Raw genomic sequence first — 27,083 nt, forward strand, 5'->3', positions numbered from 1 at the left:
TGTAACCTGACAAACAAAGCTGCGAGCCAATCTGAGCAGTGGAGGGAGGCACGGGACAGCACATCGTCGAACTGCTCTCCTCTTGCAGAAAGCGGTTACATACTTCGCCCTTTCACTCTAATGGACTCAGAATGTCTCTTTGCCAAGTCATGCTGAAACGGAGTACAGCAGCATAGTTTACACCATTTTCAAAACTGGTTTGCATGCTCGCTTACACTTTGCTCGCACCTTCCCAAACGTTGCAAGTATAGGTTCCCAGATTTGTTGTCCTGTTGCTAAGCTGGCCTACCTTACAGGGCTGTCAGCTTGTACCTGCAGCTTTTGTAGTGGACCAACTGTCGTATTTTCCGGACTGTAGTGTGCACTTGGTGTACAGTTCGCAGGGGCCAAATTCGACTGAAAAGATTTTTTCTGCAATCCTTACCTGATGCATAATTTGCACGTAAAATTTTCATACACTGCATGCCTTGAAAAGTGCCTGCGTTTTTATTAGCACACTACGAAGCTTGTATCATACAGAAATCATCATCAAAGCTATCATTCACAAATTCTGTAAACTTCGTCATAATCAAGGGCCCTAGAAAACCAATCCTTGTATAGTCTGCACCGCGTGCAGTTGCAACTTTAAAACGTGTATATTCCGGAAAATAGGGTCATCCGGTTCCCTCGAAGCCTGGAAGGCTCTATTTGATAGCCTTGGGCCGGTTTTTGCTTGAGCGCTTCGCTCTCCTCTTTGTCTGTCGAAAAGGAAGATACTGCGCCATTCTTTCTTTGACGTGAATGTCGACACAGTCCATTTTTCTAAAATAAAATGCGTATTAGTCGCATCGTTGTATAAGATGCAGCGACGAAGCTCGAGGAAAAAACAGCCACTCACTACACCGAAAAATACATTAGTAAAATTCAGGGCTTCCACTTCATTTTGCGCCAAAGAGGTTTTCCTTTGCCATCCTGATAAAAATTCGCAAAACTGCCCGAATTCACGCCAGACTGCTTCAAAAATCGGGTGATGGGAATTGGGCGGCGTCTAGCGCCGCCTATCCTAGCCAAGGGGAACTTCACTTTGGCCGAAGGAAACGCAAGTTTTGCTGAAAATATGACCAAGCTTTCAGCTCTGAATGAAAAGCTACAAAAACTTTAAAGGGCAGGCTTTTGTTAAGCTCATGGTGTTTGACATAAACCAGGTGATACATGTTATATGAGCAGTTTGATAATCTCTTTGTGTTTAAAATAAACAAGGTGTAATATGTTAGATGAGCCGGTTTGTCATCCATCTTATTGTGAAGGTAGTGCCTCCTAGTTCATCGCAAACTTTTTCTGCAAGGTGTTGATTTTCTCATTTTCAATGCCTTTGTGCGACCAATATATCATACCTGTGTGAAAAGCGTACCATTTAGCAGCATAGAAAATTGCCAATCTACACCTAGGTTTTCTTAAGTACTAGACTTGGTACACAAGTGCTCGAAAGTGTTCCGGAAAATTATATTTAGGTGCTCCAGAGTGCTACAAATTTCACATTTAGGTGCTCCAAACTGCTCCAAAATTAATGGTTCCGAAAAATTATATTTAGGTGCTCCAGAGTGCTACAAAATTCACATTTAGGTGCCCCAAAATGAATATTTTGGTGCTCCAAACTGCTCCAAAATTAATATTTGGGTGCTCCAGAAATTGTTCCAAATCTGGTCCCGGCAGTAGCACCACTGAAAATTTCTGCCCACATAAGTTAGCTATACAGAAAGTGGTTCTGTTCCATGAGGAGGGGGACTGATTCAACGGATGACTTTTACTGTGTACAGGTGATCATTCTTTCTACACACTGCCTACCAGGCGCTCACAGATCCGACATGAGGATGCTCCAGCAGGCATTTCCTGGAGTATTTTTTAAACGGGCTCAAATTTCCTTTCGCCGCATTTTCGCATTGAGCTCGAGTCAGTATCCTCCGTCCACTTACACACGTGCATCAACTATTAGCTATGCAGTTCCGAGCAGAGCATCAGAAAATGCCCTCTCTGGTTAGAGGCAGTGTAGTATGCGTGCAGAGCTGCTCTCTGGGTGCCCTCTGGGCTTTCTTTGCCGTTCGGTCCAGGGGCTTCAGTAATGGTAATGTTGAACACAGCGTGAAATTGGTCGCGCCCAATCGGCGTCTGGAGTGTCTGCTGTAGACGAGAAATTTGGCGAGGGCAGCACGACTGCTTGCGTGGGATCTTTTTCAACGTTCGTCACGCAGTAGCGGTGCACGACCGCCAGTTGGCCGGGTTGGGGATAGAGCCCAGGATCCCTGAGGTTTGGAGCACGAGCTTTCGCTCCACGTGCTCCGAGCTGGTGTGCGTTAGCACGCTCGCGAGATCCAACGGGACAGTGCTATTGTGTGTGCACGAGTCCTGTTTCGCTAGTCTATTTGGGCCTCTAAACTGAGGAAACACAAAGTGGGGCTCGAAGTTTACGGAGCGAACCGATTTAGCCTATGACGACGATGACTTCGCACTTTTTTCGCCGACGTCCAATCGGCGGGCTCGGCGAACTTTCGGCTCCAACTTTGTGTTCGACGAGTTTAGGGCCCTTGGAGTTAGATATCGGTTAACATTTTGTACGGTTGAATTTCGCACGTTTACTTTTTCTAGCTTGTGCAGACGGCAGGTATTGGTTTCCATGATGCAGGGATAGAAGTTGGACCCAGAAGTAGATTTGCGCCTCCTCTCAATTCGCACTCGGAACACGAGCACAAATCGTATTTCCATGTTTTCAAAATCCGCAGGAAATTTTTGTTTGGTGTTCCATGGCAAAGTGGGTCGTCCAGCCTTTTTCGTAAAAGAAGATAAGGTGCAAGTCTCGCAAGGTGAACAATCAGTCCAGTAATGCAATCGTGCATTGACGTCAAATGGGACTGCTACATTTGTATTTGTACGATGTTTTGTTGGTGGGCTGTAAAATTTTTTAAAATAATAGTTCAGTCGAGAATTGCGGGCGAGTGGAATGCACTTTTACGTGGACGAAAAAGAAAATACCCACTCAGAAAGCAGCCTCGGGCAGATCTCCCAAGAGGAAATGCAGGAAATTTGGCGTTCCATTGACTTCTTTGTTTTGTTTGAGCGGATGTGACAAATGAGGCTCCCTCATCTGGTACTGCGAGGCTGGTTTTCGACCGCATGACGTCACCTGTGCGTCCAGTGTTTCGTTGGGCGGTTCTGTGAGAAGAGCATCTGGTGTCTCACGCAGGCACGGATGAGAACGGCAGGGATAAGTATCAGTTGCTCCAGCGTGAACTTCCGGCCTTCGATAAAAATTCTACCTTTCGTGAGCTTCGAGCGTGCTCGCGGAGCCAAAGCACGGTGGAAGGCGTCGAGGTGGTGTTTGAGGCGGGGCTCCCGGCCGTCCTCATTAGTCGGTGCATGCTGTCGGCTCGTTGAACTGCACTACATAAAACTTGCGGTAAATGGTTGACGAACGGGTGCACAATTCGCAGTTTCAAACGCATTCTGTCCGTTTTTTTTTGTTGTATTTTTTGCGCTATTTTTATTTGCATGTTGCCGTTGTTGTCTACTGGTCTGTAGAGCTTGTGAGCGTGCGCGGTGGCTGTCTTCTGCCAATTATCAGTCGTCGCGCACGCGTCCACCACAACTCGGTGACTGCATCTTTTCTCTCTTTTTTCTTGTCTGGGAAATACGCGCCGTAATTTTTCGGCCGGTTGCGTTGGCCGTTTGCAGCCAATTCCGGAGCATCGTGGGTCGTTGCTCTCTTTTGCACGCCTGCTCCTGTCTGCCGTGTTTCCCCGGGCCCTTGCAGCACCGGGAAGAGTAATTGTTTTGATCGACACAGTTTTAATGCCGGGCTTTGCGAAAACTGCGATGGGCCGGCCGACATATCGCAGGGACGGTTTTATTTTCCCTCATTTCCTAAAAGCTTCGTTTCCGCTATCGCCTGCCGATTCCCCTCGCCGGAAGTGGTTGACGTCACGGCAGCCAGTTTTTCTGTTTCCCTCGTTGTTGTTTTTTTTTCGCGCGCGCGTGCGTTCCACTTTTCGTAGATACTTTGGACAAAAGCGAATTACGTGACGTGAGCAGAGGCGCTCTCTTTCTCTCCTCTTGGCTGGCCGCTGTGAAGGTGATCGATTTTCGAAAACGCCGACGACGGAAGGCGGGCGGAAAAGGGAGAGATACTTCCCTCTTTTTTTTTTTTATCCCTTAGCTTTGACTTTGTGCACTTACTCAATTCAACTCTCTCTCCACCTCGTCATTGAGTTGGACGCCAAATTTCATCCTTTTCTCTCCCTGCGGTGAAAACTGCAATTCGCGTTAATTCGTTTTTTTTTTCTGGAACCGGACAAAGAAGCAGGCTGTTGTGGTCTGGTCGCGGCGGCGGGTGGTTTCGGGAAAGCAATCGTCCTGTTCCTCCCGCCCGCCCTCCGAAACGCGCGGGATTGTTGTTGTTACGGGCGTCGTCCCTCTCGCTGTTTGCAAGGGTCCAGGCGGAGAAGCGTAAAGAGAGAGGGAGCTAGAGCCGGGGCGTGATTTCTGGAGACCATGCGATCGTGCCTCAAAACGCCAAAGGGTGCGGCGCCGGTTGCTCGGAGCTCGGGCCCCGTGTTCTGTTTCCTCCTCCCTTCTCCTCTCGTCGGCGCTCTCGCGCGCGCCGCCTCCTCCTCACTCGAGCGGCCCGGATTTCGTCCGTTGACGTCACGCGTACGTCATGGGCCCCGCGCAAGCTTTGCCAATAGAAAAAAAAAGAAACGCGGAGGAACGGGCCCAGAAGGTCACGGGTGTCACTGGCGCCTCGCGCTGTGCCCTGGCTAAGGAAGGGCAGGGCCGGTTTGCAAACCCCAGCCGTTTTTTTTTTTTTTCCTCTTTTTTCCGGGGTGCTTGCACTGTGAGGCTTTTTGTCTTTATGACGGAAGAAATGTAGGAGACAAAGATGTAGGGTGTCAAGGCACGTTTCGGTAGTTAGCTGTTCTCGCGACATTTTTTTTGCGGTTTTTTTTTTTTTGGCTTGGTTACAATTGTAGCTTATTTTATTTGCACTGGTACAGAATCCCGAGGTGGCACATTTTGCTAGCTAGTAGGGTGGCTAGCTAACCTCGTGATTTTTGTTTCTGGTCGGTTTATATCTGAGGTTTGTTTTATTGGCAGCAATACAAAATCTCAGAGGTTGGACTTTTGAGGCAGAGTATGTTTGCAAGCGCTAAATAAACACTCCTGCACTTGTGTGTGTGCATGTTTTTTTTTTTTTTGATAGTAGATTAAAGTTGGTTTTTTGCTATATATATATATATCTATATATATATATAGTGTCATTGTCGGGCATTTGCTTTTGGCATACTCAGGTAGGTATTACTATTGTTTTGGCTCACCACGGCACAGCCAAGTGAAGTTAAACTTTTTATAAATTAGCTTTAATTCAGAATCCTCCTTTGTGCCCGTGCAGGTCACTAAATCATTTTCTCGTTGGTTTTGTCATAGTCCTAGTGCCAGTGAGGCTGAAGAAGTTTAGTTTCGTCTGCTAGGGGTGTGGGATGCATGGAGCTCTAGTCTGTCCATGTGCTTCCTTGTGCCAATACAAAGTCCAAAGGTGCTGCTCATGCAATTCTAGACAGTGAAAGCATACAAAGCATAGAAAAGTGTAAACAAAGTACAAGCATAGCAGTTCCTGGCAGGTATAGCTGAAAAGAAAACCTGGAGATGATCAGAATGGTAGGCAAGGTTTGCTAAGGGTTTGCTTAGTCTCTTAGCAAAACATTGACTGCCATTCTGATGAAATTTTGTCTGCCTGCATGACAAAGTTTCAGGATGCGGGTAGCGTGTGTGAAGGGCAGTCTACACTGAACATTGCTTGTGTTGTGCGTGACAAAAGATGCACGCGGAGCGGATCTGGGAAGAGGAGTTTGGCGCACACGCTCATGGGGTGTGGATATGACTTGCTGTGTACGACAAAAATACCCTTGAGTGTGGCAAACCCTCGATACAGTTGACGTGAATATGGCATCGGGCCACTTTAGTGTTTCACTCATTCAGGCTAGTGCTAAGCACCCTTATCTTTCACACCCTCCCGCTGTGAAAGAAAAATAGAAAGCAATCGATGATCACTTTTCCGTGCCAACTTTGCCATGTGCACTTGGACTCTGCCACGATAAAATTCTGGAGCAGTGCCATTGTCTGCATGTTTTCCCACATGGCTGCACTCTTGGTCTATTTGTGCAGCACATGACGGAGTGAGCCCGATCACAGCGCTGGTACTGTCTCCTATTTTACTAACACAGGTTAAAAGGCCCCTAAAAATAAAATAAACATGTTCTTTTAAAGAGTTGAGACACGTCAGTGCTGTGATTGCTGCGCCAAACTGTGCCAAGGGGCTAACCCTGTTCCAAAGGGGCAATTTCTTTTATATACTGAGCAAATTCCCCCCTGTCGTTGCAGGATGCACGGAAAGCGGCATGTGATACCACCCTGGTGCAAGCGACGGCCAACATGGAACCCGTGGGGCGTATCCAGATGCGGACGAGACGCACGCTACGGGGACATTTGGCCAAGATCTACGCGATGCACTGGGGCTCTGATTCCCGGTGAGGTTACACGGGGAGGCGGACTGGGATCGCGATGAAATGGGAAGGGGGTTTCTTTGGGACAAGTGTAAATCAGTCTTGGTCACCCAGACGCCTGTGTAAACATACCTTCTAGTTACTGACAACAGACGCCGGGCGTTGCAAGTCCCCAAGTGTCCGGTTATCCCTCCGCAGCCAATGAGATTGTGGAACTAGGCCACAAGAAGGACGAATCACGATGCAAGAATGTTTTTTAAACTGTCGGCAGCTATAGTAGTTTTCTTATTTTTAATACACCCAAATGAAATAAATTTATTTGTTCAATCATTTGTACCCTACGTGTGGTAGCAAATGTGCAGATACAGCACCAATCAATCGGGCAAAAAAAAAAAGAAAGCAAAAACATAAAAGTAACCAGCATTTCCAAAATCTGCTATTCTGCAAATGACAGCAGCCGGAAGGCGACTCCGGTTCCATATAATTGTCGGTAGAAAAGATTTCTAAAATTTTTATTTGGATGAGAAAAAAAGATTAGGATGTTCACATAGTTGCCTAAAGTTCGAAGGATCCTTAAATATGTATAAATTTGCAATTAGTGTAAGCGAGCGCCATTCTGTTTTGGCCCTTTTATTTTATTGTGCCGAGCGCATTCCAAGTGAGCACCATTGTGTTTTGCCCTTTTCTTTTATTTCGCTGGGTGCCAGGTTGTGTTCTCGGGAGGTTGTGTTTATGCTAACTCCTCGGCATCAAGGGTCTTGCACCTGGATGCCCGCGCCATGAAGTTGGACTGGCTGGCGTGGGGCAGGATGCAGATCGGGTTACAGCCTTGGGGGAGATCAAGCTGGGCAAGAGAACTATGCGCCAGTCTAACAGCGGGACTCAAAGCGAGAGTGTGTGCGATGGTGGTCACGTGATGGTGGTACACGATCACCAATAGTGTCTGTCTTGTGAACCAAAATTTTATCGAGAATATTAAACCCAGTGTTTCTTTAATTACCAAAGACCCATTCGTCAAGACCTCTTTTATTATCAAGTTCTTTTATTTGAAACAACCATCGATTACATTAGTGCCCGAAGTACTTGTAGTGTTCCAAATTTCACATATATGGGTGTCTTATATTTCTTTTGAATTGTGCATGACATCTGTAGTCCTCAGTAAATGCCCTTAATATTGCAGCATTGTTTACCTAGTTTGCTGGAGCTACTTAAAGGGGCCCTGCAAGGACTTTTTTTACTGGTTTTTAATTTGCACCGAACTTGGGCTCACTGAGCGTAGTAACTTAATGAAATTTTTCTTTTCTCGAATTTCGCTTTATCTTAAGTTATAGGCAAATTTAAATTACTAAAACGAGCAAAAAATAACCTCCTTCATGACGTTCTTGTTCGCTTGAGTGGCCGTAAACTAGAGGAGGGGTAGTGAGCTCAGCGAGCGCTCACGGCTGCCGCACTCAGTGTCGACGGCTCGAGAGGGTGCCACTAAAGCATGTTCTGGATAGGCTGTATGAAGCGGGCAGCCAGGGTGGCTCGCATTGCATTTGCTGCGCGGTTAAACACTAATTCGGCATGACACTTCATTGGCCATTAACGACTGCAAACACGGGGTAAAAGATCAGTTCAGGAACGGGAGCCACTTTTCACTGTCATACCGTCAAACGGCCAAACCGCAAGCCAACCGCCTTGCCAAAGGCCTTCGAAATGCTTGGAACGGATCGGGTCCTCAAGCCTGTCTACGACCACAGCACCTCCGCATACATCCGGGACCTTTCTAAGCTCGCCACTCATCGGTGCCTGATCCCACTACACCTTTCTAGTATGCGCCGCCTTTTCCACGAATTGGTGGCGGGGGTATGTCGACGGGTCATTTCTTGTTTCCATACTTTATAAACTGTATTTGTTTCTTTTCTGATCTAAAATACTGAACAAAAACCACTTCCATAAATAATTAAAACGGTTTGCGCCACTTATAATTTGTATTTCGACTAAAAAGAAGCTTTTAGCGACTCTGACCAGTTGCAAGCCCAGGACCAAAGTCGTCGCATTTCGCGCGCTTTTGGCACCGCACGTCGCCCCCGTAGGTGGTGGAGGTTTCCGCGTCGCCCGGTTTGAAATATGACGCACTGATATTTAGTTACTCTCTCCGTGCCCGCTGGCTTGCCCGAACCCCAGAAGACATAGAAACTGCAAAAAAGGTAGACGCTTAAATATGATCGCAAAACCACTAAAAATAATTTTTTTTTTTTTTAAATAGCTTGATTGGAACACGCGTGCCAAAAAATGAATAAAAAAAAAAAAAAATTAGGGCGGGCAATATTGGCTGCGCAAGATTTATTTTACATTTTGCGTGCAAAGTCTGACGTCACGGAATGGTCCTACACCCCTTCCACCTCATTGAGATGGTCATACACTCTCTGTACCTCAACGTGATGGCCAAGCCAATCCACCTCTCTTCCACGCACCCGAAATGCAGAGAAAGAAAACAAGTGGAAAGGAGGCGACTACTACTAAATCACGTATCACGCCGTCAATATTGCTTTAGTCTTTTTTTGTTTTTTCACAACAAAATTGTTTTTTAACAAATCCCCCCAAATTAAAAAAAAAGAAATTTTATTTTCAGTGGTTTTTTAAATTTAGGCAATCATTTTATGGCTTGCAAATGTGGCAAATACTGATGACGTGAAGTGGGGGGGGGGGGGGGAAGAATTACCATTGAAGCATGCCATATGTGTCTGGCAACTACTCTTGTTCTTTGCTCGTTGAGAGATGTGTTTAAAGGCAATGTTTACACAAGAAAACATTTATGTCAAAATTGTTAGGCCTACATCATTTCAGTCAACTTTAGTATGAGAGGAGTAAAAGAAACAAAATTACAATTCTCCAAGCCGCTGTGAGTGGTTAAAATATGTTGTAATCAAAATTTGTGCTGCTGTACAGTCATTTTTCTTTCATTGTATCATACTGAAGTGGAAAATTACACAAAATGCAGTGTTAAAAAAAAAAGTTGCTTCATACTTTGTTTTATTTGAAGTGTACAGTGCTGTCAAAGCTTTCAGCACGAGCCCATGGCTTTATCTAACATCTTATTTGCATTAGGGCATGTGCAAAAAAAAAAAAAAGACGAATCTGTGAACCCGTGCCAACAGATGTTGCAGCATCGTGCACTACATTCAAAAAGGAGTACAGGGTGTTGCAGTCTGAGCTCACTATATGGCATTGCAGCTGGGGCAGCATAAAAGCCATACTGTCTTGGACACGGCTGGCTATAACATTGGCAAGAGCCGCGGCATTGTCTGCCTCGTGCCTAGCTAGTGACCAAATGGGAGTGTAAACACAAACTGGGAGAATAATGAACATCAGAGGGGAATTGAAAGTCTGATTTCTTTTGTAGAGCATATCACACTGGGATCACAAGAAAACCACCGCTTGCGCATCATAGCCAGCTGTGTCCACGATAGCACATTAAGCTGTTAAGAAAAAGTGGTTAAATTGACCTACCATATTTCTCGCTGTCGTAGTGTGGCGGTCGACTTCATAACTTAGTATGCCGGAAACACTTCGTGCGGCATTTTACTCCCTTTGGCTAGCACTTTACCTTACTCAATGTAGCCTGGCAGAGGGTGAAGGCTACAACAGTCTTGGCGAGCTGACCGACGTGCCGAAGGGATGCACGTGACTACACTCTGTCTCACTAGTTGCGCGCAGTACTGTTAAAGTCACGAATAAAAGACAGAAAAACTGTTTTCGTGAAAAATTTGAGTTACTTGCTATAACCTACGAGGGGAACAAAAGCGATGTCTGGATTACAAGACATGGGGGAGTTCCCCTCTTCTCCAACTGTGCTTGGGTTATGCTCTCGCCTCTGTACATTTGGTAAGCGCTGCCACGTGCTTCGCCTCCGTCGCTCCGATTGGCTTGAGGGGGTCGTAGCGTTTGCTCTTTGCCAAGTTAGGTGACATATTGCCGCAGATTGCATAGAGACTTCTCCCCGTCCGACTCGACTGATGTGGTCTCCCCCCTGCAGCTACCTGGTGTCGGCGTCCCAGGACGGCAAGCTGATAGTGTGGGATGCATACACCACCAACAAGGTGCATGCGATCCCACTGCGGTCGAGCTGGGTGATGACGTGCGCCTACGCCCCGACCGGGAGCTACGTGGCCTGCGGGGGCCTGGACAACATCTGCTCCATCTACAGCCTGAAGACGCGCGAGGGCAATGTGCGCGTCAGCCGAGAGCTGCCGGGACACACGGGCTACCTGTCTTGCTGCCGCTTCGTCGACGACAACCAGATCGTCACCAGCTCCGGGGACATGACCTGGTGGGTCTTCTGGCATGCTGGGAAGATGTGCCGAGAGGCCCTCGTTGGCCTTGTCAAGGTGTCCGCGGCTATTCGAGTCTCCAGCTCGACGCTCGCCCTCCTGCGGCAGAAACGGGAAGCGGTCCAGTGAGGGTCCCCGATTTTCCTGTTCAGCGGGAACGGCGGAACTGCGCGCGATCATGGCTCGCGAAACGTCATTTCCGAATGCAAACAACACTCTTCACTGTCACAACGTAGTGCTGCTGACGGTGTGGGATTGTACCTTACTGGAGTGTTTTAGTATTGCGCATAGAAGCCAACGCAAGTGGTGTGCGTTTGCGTTAGAGTTGAGTTTCGCTTTTGCAGTGCGCTTTTGTAAAGGAGGGAAGGTCGACGACGTTTTCTCTTTTGTTATCTTGAGGCACGCGCAAACAACATTAAAAAAAAAAAGGAAACTGACCTTGTTTATTTGCTTTCACTTATATTTGGCTGTAATATTTTGGTGTTCAATTTTGTTCAACTAGCTCCCATTTTTGGTTGCCTCTATACTATACCTATCGTGGAAGGCACCTCCTACTACTCCCTAATGCCTAGAACGACACAACCACACACGGATGCACATTTATATATTTAATGTTTGATAGAATCTTAAATCAGTTGGTAGCGTAACGTGCGGCAACACAACGCTCGGAGTTGGTTGCCGCACGTTATAACGTAATCCTGCAAGGGTACGCCGGCGGCGCTGCAGATTTTAGCCGTCCCAGTCTTGCCTCATTTGGCCACGGTGGCGCTGATGATCAACAGACGGTGGCGCTCTCTGGGACCCTGCCTAGATCCTATAGGACTGGGGACTCGCGTCAATGAAGATGTGCAGCTTGGTCGCATTCTTGTCGCAAGCATAGTGACGTGGAATTGAGATGAGGTAGAGCCTCTATCCATTGGTTCCACCTTACACTCACTCCTGGCGGTAGCTGTGTGTCCCAGTCGATCCCAAGCGTCCAGAGCTCTTGGAACAGCATCTTTGCCGATATTGTTTCTGGGCTGAGAAGTCCAAAAGGGTCGAAGATCCTCGCCGAGGCTTGCAGGACGAAGTGCTTGGTGTTGCGGTTGATGGTCAGGAGCTCCAGAGTGGTTCCCAAGGGATACTTAAGCTCATCTCTATCTCTGTCCTGCTCGAGTCTTAAAACTCGCGTCACAGCAGAGTTTGGAGTTACTGTCTCACAGGACGGCCTCCAAAGTCCATCTTCATTAAATCGTTGCTGAAGAGAGTCGCTGTTTGAGCTCCACTTTCTCCACTTCATCCCCATTGAGCTCAGAATTCGCTGAGCTGCTTCGTAGAGGCTTGTAGCTCTTTCTACCGTGTCTGCGCCAGTGATCAAGTCATCAACATACAAACAGTTGCTCAGTACTGTTGCTGTGTCCGCCAAGTCCTGAGAGACGTTGACAAGGTGATGCTTGACAGTCGCTGCTAGCATGAGGGGGCTGCTTGTAGCGCCAAATGGAACGTGCCGAATGGAACTTCAGTTTCTGCATTTGTCGAGTCTCCTGATGGCGGATGCGTGTACTATAAGGAACGGAGGGCATTTCGATCCTCTTGCTTGACCACAATTTGTAGGGAAGCCTCCTCTATGTCGTAGTGAGTGTAATCTCATGGCATCGGAAGTTGAGCACAGTTTTGAGGAGGTCAGGGTTGAGATGTGGACCGGTGGCCAATGCGGCGTTAAGGGACTGACAGCCAGGCGCCTTCGCAGAAGCATCAAACAGGATGCGCATCTTGGTTGTGGAGCTATCGGGTCGGAAAACAGCATGATGCGACATGTAGTTGACTCTGTCTGAAGTGACATTGACCTCAGCCTCTGTCACCTCCCCAGCGAAGCCCTCTCTCAGGTAGCTGTGGATCGCTGTGTCATACTCGGTTAGCCTTTCGTTGTTGCCTCTCAGTCGACGCATCAGTCTGTCCAGGCACTCTCCTGCGATGGCTTCATTGTTCACCAGAGGGCAATCCAGGGACTTCCAAGGGAGGTTTGCCTCATACCGACCATCGACGAGGGCAAGGGATGAAGTGAAATCTTCCCTTGCTTTTTCTTTCTCTCCTCCCTCTGCACAGTCATTCGCTGTGATTCCGAGGCACTCTAGTTTTCAGAAGGCTCGAAGTTCGTCCGAGGGGCTTGATGTCTGTTCCACGACTGTCGCAGTGGTGCAGGATACCACGGGGTAATCTGAGGAATAGGGCATTGGAGTATCCAGCCAAAGTCCGTCTTGACTGCAACCAAGGGTCCCTCCAGCTTGCGGACCTCTCCACTCAAAATCCTCCAATAGTGGTCTGCTCCAACTAATATTTCGATGGCTTGTGTAAGTTCGTAGGCAGGTGGGAATGTGACAACTTCTAGCTCCGCTCTGCCAGGCCAGCAGTTTTGATCAGCGTCCGGCAGGACTAGTCGGTCGGAACAAATGTCCTCAATCTCGAGGGCCTCCATACAGTGCTCCTTACAGCTGCACTGGCTTCTCAGCCACACTTTCACAAGACGTCGCTTCTTCTTCGTGACGTTAGTTGCTCCGCCAAAGGGATAGATTGTTACCTCCTCCTTGCCTGTGACCTCTACCTTCAGTTCTCGTGAAAGGTGCTCAGTGACGAATGAGCATTGACTGCCCCGATCGAACAGACGGCGAGCTAAGCGCCTCCGGTTTCGTCCGTCGACCCACACTTGAGCAGTCTGCAACAACCCAGTGTTTTTGCTGGTGGAATTTAGTGATGCCGTGGAGTGCGGTTCGGTAGCAGTCTCGCCGCTGATAGATGAAGCAGGGGGGTCACAAAGCGGGGTGATGTGGCGTCGATTACACGTCGTGCAGCGAAGGGTCCGATTTCTGCACTCCCTCGCAGTGTCCTTTCTTCGCGCATCGATAGCACCTTCTCTCAGTTCACAGCTTCTTCTTTTCTTCTAGTGGTATCCTTGCGTTGCACTGCGATGTGTCGTGTGAGGGGGAAGAGCAGAAGACACACCTTTCATTTGAGGGCTTGGCTCCAACAGTGAGGGAAGCAGCTGATCTCCTTCCTTTGGTGCTGTCGCTTAGGTTGGGCTTGTGTGCTGCCATCGTGCACCTTCTCGCGCCTGGTACGAAGTGATCTTAAAATGGCGTCAAGAGTCGAATCATCGGGCACGACCTTCCGCTTGCCCTGTGCCTTGTGCTTGTAAAACTCCACTGCCCAATCCGCAGGAAACACGCGGAACAGAGTGGCACACAATATCGCCCCGTAGCTGTCGGACTTGACGCAGAGGATCTTCAGTCCGGCGATGTTCTTGTGGATGTGGTTGTGGAGGCGCGGGAGGGTGACGACATTGCTCAGTGATTTCACGTGCAGCAGATTTAACAGCTGCGTAAGGTGCTGTTGAACCAACACATCTTGCTTCCCAAATCTTTCTTTGAGCAACTCCACAACGTAGGTGTAGTTTTGCTCTGTAGCTTGGATGCCGCTTATTGATGCTGCCGCCTTTCCAGTCAACGCCGTTTGGAGGTACAGAAACTTCTCTACACTTGAAAAGGCGTCATTCTCATGTATCTCTTGGTTGAATTGCTCCCAGAATGGAAGCCAATCCAACCTGTTCCCGTTGAACTGCTGTAGCTCGAGCTTCGGCAGCCGAAGCTGCCCTGCACGGTGTTCGGACTGGCCGGTCGATCGGGCGTCTCTTTCAGAAACGCTGTTCCCGCTGACTGATGACGTTCCTCGTTGTAGGTGTCCGATTCGTGTTCGCATCCGTGTTACGAGTCCTTGGCCTTCTCAAACGCCTTGATACTCTTTGGCAAGGTTCGCGTTCGTCACTAAGGCTCGATGAGCGCGTCTTACTGGTTGAGCTCTCTTGCCAGGATCTCCAGATCGTCCGTGATCTTCGAGAGTCTCTTCTTGTTCAGGCTCCTGGTCTTCGGTTCTCGTGGCTTGAAGCTCCTCGCTGAGCCCTTGGATTTCGGATCGAGTCACCGCTTGTTTCGTTTGAAGGCACTCCATGCTTGTCGTTCTTCTCGTTAGACCTAGTTCGTTGCGGCCTCTTCAAAGTGTTGTTTCGTGTCGAAGCGTCGTCAAGTTTCTAGGTTCCGTCGCGTCGCTATTAGCCCCGAGAAGTTCGCGTGGCGCCCCCTTAAGGCGAACCGGGGTGACGTCACAACGAGGAGAGAATTTTTCCCGACTCGCCTCGCTCGCCTGGTGGAGGCTGTGGCGGCGCTAGCTGTCGGCGCGCTCATTTCTATCCAATTTCTTTTCGGCATGTTTTTCGTAGAAAGTGTAAAATTTAATATTTGCCCTTATTGAGGTATGGCTTGTAGCTACAGGCGAAACATGAACCAACATTTTAAGCATGATTGACAGGGCAACCAACGCATGAATCGCAGCTGGTATATGAAAATAAAGAAATATGGCCACAATTGCAGGAGCATCACAATAGATTTACATCTCTCACAATAAATGCTGCTGATAATCTGAATGAATTGGCAGGTTATGTATACTACAGTCAAAACTCGTTATAACAGACCTGGTTACAACAAACATAAGGATAAAACATACAGATTTGTGAAGTTCGGTTGGATTTCCTCTATGCACGATAGACTCAACTTCATATCTGCATACAACATACTCGTTTTACAACAGACCGAAATTTTGGTCAAAATCAAGGTCTGTTATTACAAGCTTAGACAGTATTTTCTTTATCTCTGTTTTTAGACAAGATCGCCGAAACAGAAAAGCTGCATGCTGCTCGAGCAATGTGCTGAATACTGTCTGGGCCATGGGGAGAGAATCACAAGTAAAACAGCCCAAATGCAGGGGCAAAGTAAAAAAAAACAAGGAACATTTATTGTATACATGCCTCGCATTTGACCTTTGCTGGATTCGGATAGTATTTCAATGGACTACATGGGTGATATCTGTGGACTTGTTTATATCAACCCTCAAGTAATGTATAACAAACGTAAGCGAAAATGTCTAGATCGTTATTAGTCCCTTAAGCCCTAAAATTGAGATTTTGCTTAAATCAAATTGTCCTGAAGCTAAAATACCAGAAGCTTTTCTCACGCAGACTGTCGCCCTTCACAGGTTCAACATTTTCTGCTACTACTGGACAGACGCTCGAATGCTTGGTTTTACTCCTGTTTTCCTTTGTTGTCAGAGAGTCCATCTGTAGGGAGTTTGGACGCTGAGGAAGATTTTGGCGACCTGCAGCAGTGTCTCTTTTAATTGGAAATGACAATTCAGACAAAACGGTGTATTTTCCGAATACCCAAGGCTGGAATAAAGAATGTCGGAAAAAAAGTATAAACCTTCCAAATTACGGCACTATTGCTGTGCATATTTTGGGCAGTTCCATACATATCATACAGGCAACTGGGGGAAATTCGGCCGTTTTTCCTGCTACCATACAAACTAATTTCCAGTAATTGTGCATCTTCTAAGAAATATGCCTGCATATGTGTATAAACTATATAATTAATTCACGAAGAAGCTTGATTTTTGTAAAACAACCCTGTTCCACGAGCACTTCAAAGATCATCAGACGCAGGGCCCTAAAAAAATCTGCGAACCAGCGCATGCAGAGTGGCAGCGCAGAGTCGGGGTCGCGAGCTAATTTGCCGACCACCCAAAGGCCCATGATATAAATGCCACTTCAAATGCCTCGAAGGCAGGATGTAATATCGTCCTAAATCATGAACATGCAAGGAACAGAATTTCAGCGTCTGAAACACTCGCGCCACCGCTTCACCGACCCCTCGCAAGATTGCCTTGTGTTGTGTGGACGGACGGGGAGGTTCATCGGCGAAATTGCCTCCACCGATAGCTTTCGGGAATTGTAACCTAATTTCAAAGGTAAAAGGGACAAGCAGGCCTGTAAAATGTACAGAAGCACGTCAATATTGGCCAAACTCAACGTCTTGTACACCGGCACCGGGTAAACGAAGTCCAGCTCTTCGAAGAGCTTGCGGAACACAACGCCAAACAAACCAGGAAACCGGTGCTGGGAAGCCAGCCGATGCGAGATCGCGGAGCGGAGTCCTCTCCCCGACGTCACGGTACACCTCACCCAATCAGGGCGCGGCGACCGCAGCGACGCTTGTGTCCGCTCTCGGGGCTACTACCTTTACGTCTCGTCGCGTGGTCATTCCCGAGTTTTCGGCACCAAATAATAAGGAATCTTTTAGCGAGACGTAGAGAGACGAGACGGGACGACATTTTTACGAACAAAGAACAAAAGAGTGATGTTTATTGCGATGGGTCTGAACTAGCTTGAAAGAGTCACGCGGTAGAGTTCGACTAGACATTCAACACATCAAAGCTGAAAATTGTTGGGACCCGCGTATGATACGAGCCGCATATTTTACATGGCAAATTTTGAAAGAAAAAAAAAAAACTGGTATTATATGCGGGTTTTTACGGTATTCCTGAACGAAGTTCCTCCACGTTTGAACGCAACTTTTATTTGGGCGAAGAAGAAAGCTTGTAGCAAACGACACATAGCCTCAACAGTGCTCTACGCAGACAGCGTGTTGCGGCAAAATAGCGATTGTCTCTTCTTTTTCTCCAGTCATCCTTTCTCACTTTTTCAGCGCATGTATGACACTTGATATTTCTTACTGTAGAACTATTGTGCATGCTCAAAACTAGTTCCACAGCCTAGTAGACAAAAGTGGCAGTGCAGAGATGGCGATAATTGGGCCTACGGGGGAGTGAACTGGAGCATATCTTGGGCCCGGTGACCACGTAACGAAACAGTGGCGGAGGAATATTTAAACCGGTGTCCCACTGCATGGCTGTGCCAAGCACGAGGAAAGTCTCTCGGAGTTTGTGCCAAAAGTTGGTCTGACCTGTCACTGTGGAGGGACGAGTTTGGGCAGCAACGGTGAAGGGCTGCTTCTGCAGGCGATGTACATTTCACCTTGTTGGTTTCATTTGTTTGTCGTTGCTGGGCAAAAATACCACAAGTTTTGCGAGTCTGAGGCCAGACGGTTGCTGCAACCTAGCACTGCGAGTGTAGGGAAGCTATGCGAGTGTAAAGAAGCCTAAATGTTTTGTTTGCATTAACAGCGTTGTGCAGTGTACATACAGGAGGCGTGGCAACAATGTTATGCAGAATGTTTGGTTTTAATTCGAAAAGCTTCATTTTAAAAAAGCTGTGGAAGCTAGACTAATGCATTCTGTGCAGGTGAGTTATACGGCCAGGACAACATAATATAGGAGGCTAATCTTTTTTTGATAAGTCTGATAATTAACTAATATTTGTTGAACTTTTAATTACTGTAAATAAACCTATTCCAATTGCAAACTTGTCCAAGTGCAAACTCGCCGAGCACCGTCTACAACCTTTAAATCTGTCATTTTTAGAAAGATTTGGAGGGGGGGGGGTGCACTAAAGTTTCCACTTATGCAACATTGGCAGTTGAAAAACGTGGATGATGTTCGTTTTGTCCACGTTTTCGGACAGTCAGTGTTTTGCCTGCTGCATGAGGGGAAACTTTTGCTCACCTCCCTCACCCAACACTTATAATCTTTCTCAAAGTGGCTTATTTAGTGGTTTCAGATGACGCTTGGCAAGTTTATAGTTGGAACCTTATGTTTATTTTTAATAATTAAAGAGTGAATTGTCACATTTTTCGTTAATTATCCGACTTGCATGAAAATTAGCCTCCTAAACTATGTCTTCCCGGCCATAGTATAACTCTCCTGCACAGGTAGCAATAGTGTACCTTTCACGGCTATTCCAGGATCTATCTGGTTCAATTAAAATCAAACAATCTGTATATGCTTTCATGGCAAATGGGTTTAAATGTCTGCATTGCCAGTTGTGGACAGTAGTAGTTTGAAATACCATCTTGAGGGCAGCCTCCCTTTAACATTGTGAAGGACAGCACTTTGTTGAAGTGTAGTATTCATGACAAAGAGCACCCTCACAGGTAACTGCTTCCAGAGACCTTCAACATGCTTTCGGTCACAAAATTCTCTCCAAAGTTTACTGTAGGGGCGGAAGCTGCTGATGACGCCGCACTGTCGACAGGGGGTGTTTTTCTTTTCCACTTTTCTGAGTGAGCCAGTTCAAATTCATGGCAACAAGCAGATTTATGAATGCAGTTTCTTGTCCTCTGACATTGTGTAATTGAACACTGCATCCAAGTGCTGCTCATTCTTTCTTAAATCTCTGACAACAGAACTTACAAATAGGCTTTCTCCATCTGGATTCAGATGAAGGAATGCTTTCTCGGGCAAAAGAGTCGGGCAATTGAGCGCACGGGTTCATATTGCCCCTACTACATGCTGTGATAAAATTTAGCAGTGGTGGCAGTATTGACCTGTCATTTTTGAGACAAGAAAAAGGAATGATTCAAAGTTAAAAATGCTTGCATGGAAGAGAACCACTTTCAGTACCATGACACACCCCTGCGATTCAGAGCAACAGCAATCGTGCGTCGCCATTAATTCAGAGGGTCTGAAATCTTGATAATACTCCCCTGGTGCCAGGCCCCCAGCGGTGGCTGCTAGGTCGTCGTCAACGTGTGCACTTGTCGATGCAATGCCGCGGCACAGTCACGCTCTGCCTGCATACAGAACATTGCGAATATGATACGTGACAAGGAACTTATTGAACGACTGCCATATCTAAAACAATGCAACGTCCTTGTCTGGGGTCCCATCTATAATCAACTATGCTGTTAGACCCCTCTTCTTTTCTTTTTTTTTTTTTTCGTGCTAAGGTTGTGTGAGTGAGACCTGAAATTAAACCCAAGGCAAGCTGCAAGTGCTGTAGATTACTGAACATTTGCCCCTTGTCGCAATATGCACCCACCATTTTCGAAGGATAACTAAGGACATATCAAGTGCCCATCCCAGTCATCCCTTTAGCTATGCTCCCTTTCATGATAACTTGGCGAACTGTGGAGGCTACAGCCCCTGCGACCCAAAAAGAGCGTCGGAGTGAGGCACGTGACACAACGTCACGGTAACGTGTGTTGCTCCACCAAATGCGAGGCCTGGAGAAACCAGCTGTCGTCTGCTGGCCAAGAGTCGTCTGCTGCGAAACCAACCAACTTCTGATGAATATCCACTGCCTCAACATTGCCGTCCGCTAGAATAGCGAGCTCTTTTGGAACAGTTTACGAGACAAGCATACACTCAATTTACTTGTGAATTTATGGTGGGTGCTAATCCCAGGGCACAGTGCAATGTTTTGAGCGGAAGCGGTCAATTACACGGCTGCGATTGCCAACGTCCACGGCGCTTAAATAGAATTGAAACTCGCAAATTTGTGAGTATGAATTCCCGTTCATTTTATATATTGTTGGTAGAGAGAGGATTGTGCAAGTCCAATTGTCATTAAAAGGAAAAGAAACTTAGAACAACTTTTTGTCATGGACAGCACTGTTGCTCCAACAGTAATGAGGCCTCTGTGGCCTCGACCATGGAATGTTGTCAGATGCTTTACTCCGATGCTCTTATTGGGTCGCAGGGGTCGTTGCCCCCACAGTTCGCAAAGTTATTGTGAAATGGAGTATAGCTGAAATGCTTTTCCACTTTGGCCGCCTGTCGGAGCGCACTGGAAGAAGGCGGTGAAGCCCACCTTATCGTGCCTCTTCTGTATTTTTGCTCTTGGACCTGGTAAATGGCCGTCCTCCAAATTTTCAGGATTGTCTTCAAATTGTTGGTGGCTGCTTGCCCCGGTATTTTAATGCAAGGCAACATACCATATTATAAGGTGTATAAGGTGCGATTTGTCACAACCTTTTGTCGGTGCGTCTCATGCAACTCGTAGATCGGAAAAGATGGTACTTTGGTAATAGAGCAGTTACCGTGTTTGCATGATTCTAATGCACACTTCTTTTCGCCAAAATCGGTGCCCAGAACTACGTGCGCTATACAATTGAAACCAAGAACTGAAACGCAAAAGAAAAATGCAATGCTCCGCATACAGTGGCTAGCCCCATCGCCACTGCGAGCATTTGTTTACATTCGCCATTTGTTGTTCGTGTCCGTATGAGGCGCATTCTCTCGCATCTACGGGTTCGTGTTTGCCATTTTAAAAATAGAAAAACGAGAAATTCCACCGGTAGGCTTTATTTAAGGGGGGATATGGCCTGGGAGGGTCAACTTTTGAACCCTTCACCCAATTTGATTACAATTTTGAGGGTTATTTCAGCACTATGAGGAAGGATAATCTGCAAAGTTTTAGCATTATTGGTCAACTTTACAGTATGCTACGGTTCTTGCACTTCAGAAAAAAGACACTTCATTAGGAAGTCTATCGTAGAAAAATAAAATTAGCTGGTGGCAAACTTTTTGCTTTAAATTGAAGAACAATACCCACAGTGCAACCTAGATAAAAAATAAATTGCAAAATATTCAATTATAGCAAAAATAAGAACAACCAAAAATTTAAAAAAAAAAACGTAAAATTTTTATTTAAACATTTTTTTTTTCTTTTTTTCATGAAGGAGTAGATTTTTTGAACTGTGAAGTAGTCTATCTTGTTCCCCAGAGAATTTCAGTCCCAGAAAACCTTGAATGATGTCCCTCTGTATTCAGAATGTCAAACGATAGCTCTCCTAAAACAAGAATTCCTGCCAAAAAGTGAAACTGAGAAAAATGCGTTTGAAGTTTCAACTTTTTATTTTATTTTCGGACGATGCCAGAAACTCGAAATTTACCCGAGTCATTGGTGGCACCTTCAACTACATGAGCATGAGGAGGGCAGTGCGTTGAGGCCCCCGAAGAGATTCGTGAGCTTTGTGAAACTGATGCCACAGTCTTTTCCAACGACGCCTAGACGTACCGCGAGTTCGTTCTCTCGAAACTTGCCAATTGATAGTGAGTGCGGTGTCGCGACGATGTCTCCGCAAGTCGAACAGCTAACAACAAACTGAAGATTGGTGCCAATTTCTTCTCGCAAGCTCAGTAGTTTTCCGTGGCACTTGAGGCAGAGTAAAATCGCAACAAGAGTCTGCATGGCGAACACATTGAGGAGCCGTTCAGGGGCTTTTCAACGGGAGCGTCTTTCAGCTGCAGGTCGTCCGTAATCCCCGCGTTGAAATCGTGCAGGCTGAGCTTCCTCTCGAACGTGGTCAGCACATCAGATTCGGAGATGAAGCTGTAGGCTCCGTTGTCCGCCAAGCACCAGTTGAGCTTGAAGATCGTGACGAGAGCGGCGGAGATGGCGACGATGGTGCCGGCGGAGACGGGTCCCCGTCCGCCAGCCCTTTGTTTCCGCCGTTGAGAACGCCGGCCAAAGCTACTGCGAGTACTAACTTTGGAAGCAGGCATTTCTTGGCAGAAAAACTACCGGGAACAAAGAGGGAAAACGAATCTAAACAGCGGCGAACTAGCGATACGATCAGAAGCGAAAGAAGCTGCCGATAGCGCGCGCAGGTGGCCAATCGTGAGCCCTGTTTCGGGTCACAACCAATGGGATTGCTGGTATCATAGTTCCCGTGTTTTTTCTGCTTGTATGTACGGGGTTCTCCTGGTTCTCCCGGGACACAGATAGCCTCAAACGTAGCAAGCTTCTATGGGCAAAAACTAGAAGAAACTGCGCTTCTAACGGGGGTAAGATATCTCGGCTGCGTGGAACGAGCGCGGAGTAGGCCTAATTTGAAAATGCCGAACTTCGCCGTCTGCTCGCTCGGCGGGTCGCCGCGCGCGGCCGCGAGCTTGCCGAAAATAATTTTTTGCGAAATAAATGCTCCGCATTTATAAATAAAACTTTCTGAAACTATGCTTCAGAACATAGTGAAACCAAATATAATATTTTTTGAAAATGCATTTTTTCGGAAAAAAAATGGAATTTCGGGACCGTATCCCCCCTTAAACTGAAAGTCATCACGCTGGCAGGAAAAGATAATTGAGCAGCACTGCGTTGCCTCGCAATCCCAGTGACCCGATAAGCTCGCAAAGTGTTTGGAAGACGACCCTCGCAGAGGCGACGGTTGCGCACTTCTACAAATGCGAGAGGTGCAGCACTTCAAACGATTCATACGGAAGCAATGATTATCTCTGTGGCAGTGAAGAACCATCGTTGGACTCTTAACAACAGCGACTGGTGCACGGTATCTATTTTTGTGCTGGCGTGCATTTCTTAAATCTGTTCTATGAGGTATGTGTTGAACTTCATTCTTTTACCTGCGAGGTAGAATCGGCAGTAGTACACTTTTTTGAATATCTGGGAGCTAAGTATGCCTGCGCATTAGGATCAAGCAAACATGGTATTTGTTGTGGTGGTGGTGTTTTCCGAGCAAGTGGGACGGCATCTGACACCCCCCTCCCCCGTTTTGTGCAGTGCTCTGTGGGACATAGAGACTGGCCAGCAGTGCACATCGTTCACGGGACACACCGGAGACGTCATGTCCCTCTCGCTGTCCCCCGACTTCCGAACCTTCGTGTCGGGGGCGTGTGATGCCTCTGCCAAGGTGGGTCCTACTCTTTTTCTCTTTTTTTTGCTTCTTAGCAGCATTGTTGGGTAGGGAGACAGGGATCGAAGGCCTTGCTGCCCGATGGAGCCCCAAACCCCCAAGCAGTTGAAACCAGTGTGGCACGGGTTCTCCACCCGGATTCCTAGGAACTGGGCTGTCGCAAATTTTTGTCAAACCTCGGGGTTCGTGCTCTTAGCCAAGTTCGAAAGAGTTTGACTTGTTGTAGACATTGTTGCATTACAACAGGGGTTCTCAAACTTTTTGGTCCCCCAGAACCCCAGGGAGCTTGAAAAAGTGCCGCGGAACCCCCCTTCCCCCTCCATATTTGTTGATTGAGAAGCAGCACAAGCACTAATGTAGGCTATTTCGCTTGTGTTCTTTTTCATATAGTCGAGGCCACTTATAATGGCCCCACTTAACGAACGAGACTGCATCTTGCTAAGAGGGGAGGGATGTAATGTAGGGACAAGGTTCACTTTTTTCTCTGTGCTTTGTGGACTTCATGTTTTCAGTTGTCAACCCATTATACACATGTTATCGGGAAAGCAAGGTAAAACCTACCAGTCGTGACTTAGGCAGCAATGTGTCCGGCTCATGTCATCAGAACAATGTTGCGTTTGTAAAGCACCTGCGGGCCGGCTTCATCTGTTCTGCTCTGCCCGGATTTCGGGTTGAACAGAGTTCATCTGTTCTGCCCGATTCAGCATATCACTAATCAAGCTTTTAACCTTTTCCTTCACATTCATGTATTAGTCTCTTGTTGGTTTATTTTTCTGGAAACTAGTGTATCGGGTATAGCCATGGACTATGGTAATGTTTTTTGTACATCAGTTCAGTCATTTCGGCACCGACCATGATCCGATACATAGGAGTTTGTAAAAAGTCCCACAATTCAGGCTCAAACCCTCGTAGTCCTCAAAGTGGCCCAATACCACTGTGTCATCGGTTGTGTGCTATGGGGGAAACGTCTGTATCATAATATTAAGCAAAAATTACAGAAACCGGCAACACAGCTGCGTGTGTGTTGCGTCAGCGCCCCCCATCTGCCGAGAGGAGTGGATGATCTCTAAATTTCGCTGTTCACACATTCGAAATTATAGCGCACTCCAAACAAACGTTCCGGGCTTCGACTTTGTTCTCATCGCACACCTCTTCTATGTTTTGCATTTGTCATTGTTTGGCATTTGTCATTTCGAACTGGAACGGCTTCCGGTGGGATGTGGCTAGCCCATGATCATACTTAGCTCATACATGAGGTCGTTCGTAATTCTAATTAACTCTACCTTTGGTTCGTCACCGAGCTCCTGGCTTTGGCTGGCAACCCATGGATCGCATTCAACTCGGTAGGCCTACAGAGCATCTCGCCATCACAAAATGCTTACCGGTGACGTCGGTGCTCGCGCGTTTTTATCACTGTGTTGCCACCGGACGTTGAGCTGTTTTTGCTCGATCGAATTAAAATGTGATGCTCTAATATTTCTGGCTATTACTCATTCCCCAAGTAGCCTGAACCACTGATGAGGTACTGGCATAAATGGGTCAGAAGCCAAAATGTCTTTAGAGGGCCCTTTCAAAGATGGTCGGGTTGTCCAAAATAATTCTCAATTGTCCGTTGGGGGTTCTCCTCTATCTAGCACATCAACCCCAAAGTTTTTGTTGGAATGTGAATGTAAACTGTGTAAGCTCTTCACCCGAATGCCGAATTATTTTTTTATTGCGGGGGCCCTCGTCTGATTGCAAATTGCTTTCTGCCACACAGCTATGGGACGTCCGCGATGGCATGTGCAAACAGACATTCCCAGGGCACGAGTCGGACATCAATGCAGTGACGGTAAGTTTTGTTGCAGCGCTACTCGCTCTTTGCTGCGCACTCTGCATGTCCAATTGGAAAAGGATGCTTCACTACACTCTGATGCAGGTTAAGAAAAGCCTCCCAGGAACTGCGGGAGGAGCTTTTCCCACTCTTGTTAACCTGCAACAGGGTATAGGCAAGAGGACCTCGTGCTTTAGCGTTTCTACGAAAAAAAACAAGATTAGAAGGGCGGAGAGGCCGTTTAGTCGTCCCCCCTCTGGCACGAGCTTTCTACCTTCGACAACGCTTTGGCAACCCACGAGCCGGCTAAGTACGGTGTAAGGCATCCAGCACGTGCCCGAGGCCAGGTGTTGGACGCCCCGCCGTCCTTGTCCCATCGGTGTAGTGCCGGTTCTTGTACGTCGTTCGGCGGCGGCCAGTGTGGGGCAAAAACCGGACAAGTTTGGGACTTGCCTTCTCGCCAATCGAATGCGGCTCCCAGCTGAACGGTCCGTTGTGCGCCCGTGCTGGCATCTTGTAGGTGCGGTAAAAGAACTCTGCACTATGGCCTCATTATTTATACTTCGCTCGACCTTGTGACGGACGGCGGAGGACGCTGCGAGGCCAGTTCCAATACGTGCAAAGACGTGCCTAAAAGCCAATCGGGCAAAAATAAGGGATAAACGAACTACTAAAGTGCAAAAAAAAAAAAAGGGCGAAAATAAGGGATAAACTAACTTCTAAAGTGCAAAAAAAAAGAAAAAAAAAGAAATGGGGAAAAGTGCTAGTTTTAGATATTGTGACCTACGAATCTTGCGACTGCAGAGAGGGTCCACGAACCAAAGACGACTGTCCTTCCCTGTCAGCAATGTTTGCTTATCTGCCGTCGTGGCTAAGTAACACCGTTCCTGCCGAGGTCAGCATTGAACAGTGCCCTGCAATTACTAAAAGGGGGCTATCTTGCCTTGTTCTTGAAAATATCAAATTGCGCCAAAAATGGGGGGTTAGGCGTGTCTCGGGATAGTACGGTGGTCGCGTAATTCATTTGCGGCGCCGGATTGGTAGGAATGCCTCGTAGCTTCCGCTGCGGTTCGTCGCAAGGTGAAGGGGAGCGTGGGAAGTCGTTGACTCCCCGGGGAGCCACGCCGCGCGTCTGAGGAGCCCCTCCCTCCTGTTGCAGTTCTTCCCCAACGGGTATGCGTTTGCGACGGGGTCGGACGACGCGACGTGCCGCCTGTTTGACATGCGGGCGGACCAGGAGCTGGCCATGTACTCGCACGACAACATCATCTGCGGCATCACCTCGGTGGCCTTCTCCAAGTCGGGGCGCCTGCTGCTGGCCGGCTACGACGACTTCAACTGCAACGTCTGGGACTCCATGAAGGCCGAGCGCGCCGGTGAGACCCTCCGGACCCCAGACCTGTTCGTGCTTTTGGAGGGCGATCGACCGCTCGCGCGGGCAATCGGCAATTGAGCGGTTTGGCACACTGGGCTCTGAGGACGTGAAGCAAAAGCGCGCGCCGCAAGACCCGTGGATCTCGGGTTCAATCCCCACCTCTGCCCGATTCATTCTAAACAAACGTTTAATCAGTGTGTGTTTGTGCATTGCTACCAGGTGATGCACCCCAAAGACTCTAGGTTAGCGGTGGCTAAACTTCTATATACGCCGTAAACCAGCGTCGTCATACCTCGATGTCGGACCGACCTTGCGCTATTTAGACGCGAACGTCCGATTTGGTCTTTTGACCGCCTACGACAAGAAAACGCATTGGCACCGTACGTTGGGTAGCCCCAAAACAATTCTGATCGGGGTATACTAGACTGGAGGTTTTTCTATATTTTGCAAGACGAAATCTACGGAAGGTGGTTGCTAATAGTATTGTCAAAATTATTTCAAGCCCACAATGAAAGAAGGACACTTAAAATATACCCTAAGATCCCGTAAGGATGCCCACCCAAAATGAAAAGATAAATGATGAAAAACATGGGGTGGGGCTATCTTTGAAGGTGCCACAGCAAAACTTTATCAAAAATT

At 47.4% G+C, this 27,083-nt stretch overlaps 1 protein-coding gene across 3 annotated transcripts in view; it reads left to right on the forward strand.

Annotated features, from left to right (window-relative positions):
- LOC8035476 (guanine nucleotide-binding protein G(I)/G(S)/G(T) subunit beta-1) overlaps positions 1 to 27,083 on the forward strand; it is a 41,363-nt gene that overhangs the window by 8,621 nt on the left and 5,659 nt on the right. For all 3 annotated transcript variants that reach the window (XM_002411339.4, XM_029979977.4, XM_029979978.4), the window contains exons 3-7: positions 6,409 to 6,554; positions 10,552 to 10,845; positions 23,124 to 23,253; positions 25,016 to 25,087; positions 26,229 to 26,445. In XM_002411339.4, coding sequence (XP_002411384.1) covers positions 6,409 to 6,554; positions 10,552 to 10,845; positions 23,124 to 23,253; positions 25,016 to 25,087; positions 26,229 to 26,445 — 859 coding nt within the window. The remainder of the gene's footprint in view (positions 1 to 6,408; positions 6,555 to 10,551; positions 10,846 to 23,123; positions 23,254 to 25,015; positions 25,088 to 26,228; positions 26,446 to 27,083) is intronic.

The sequence above is a fragment of the Ixodes scapularis genome, unplaced genomic scaffold (genome assembly GCF_016920785.2).
Source record: "Ixodes scapularis isolate PalLabHiFi unplaced genomic scaffold, ASM1692078v2 PGA_scaffold1__304_contigs__length_218370807, whole genome shotgun sequence".
Taxonomy (NCBI): domain Eukaryota; kingdom Metazoa; phylum Arthropoda; class Arachnida; order Ixodida; family Ixodidae; genus Ixodes; species Ixodes scapularis.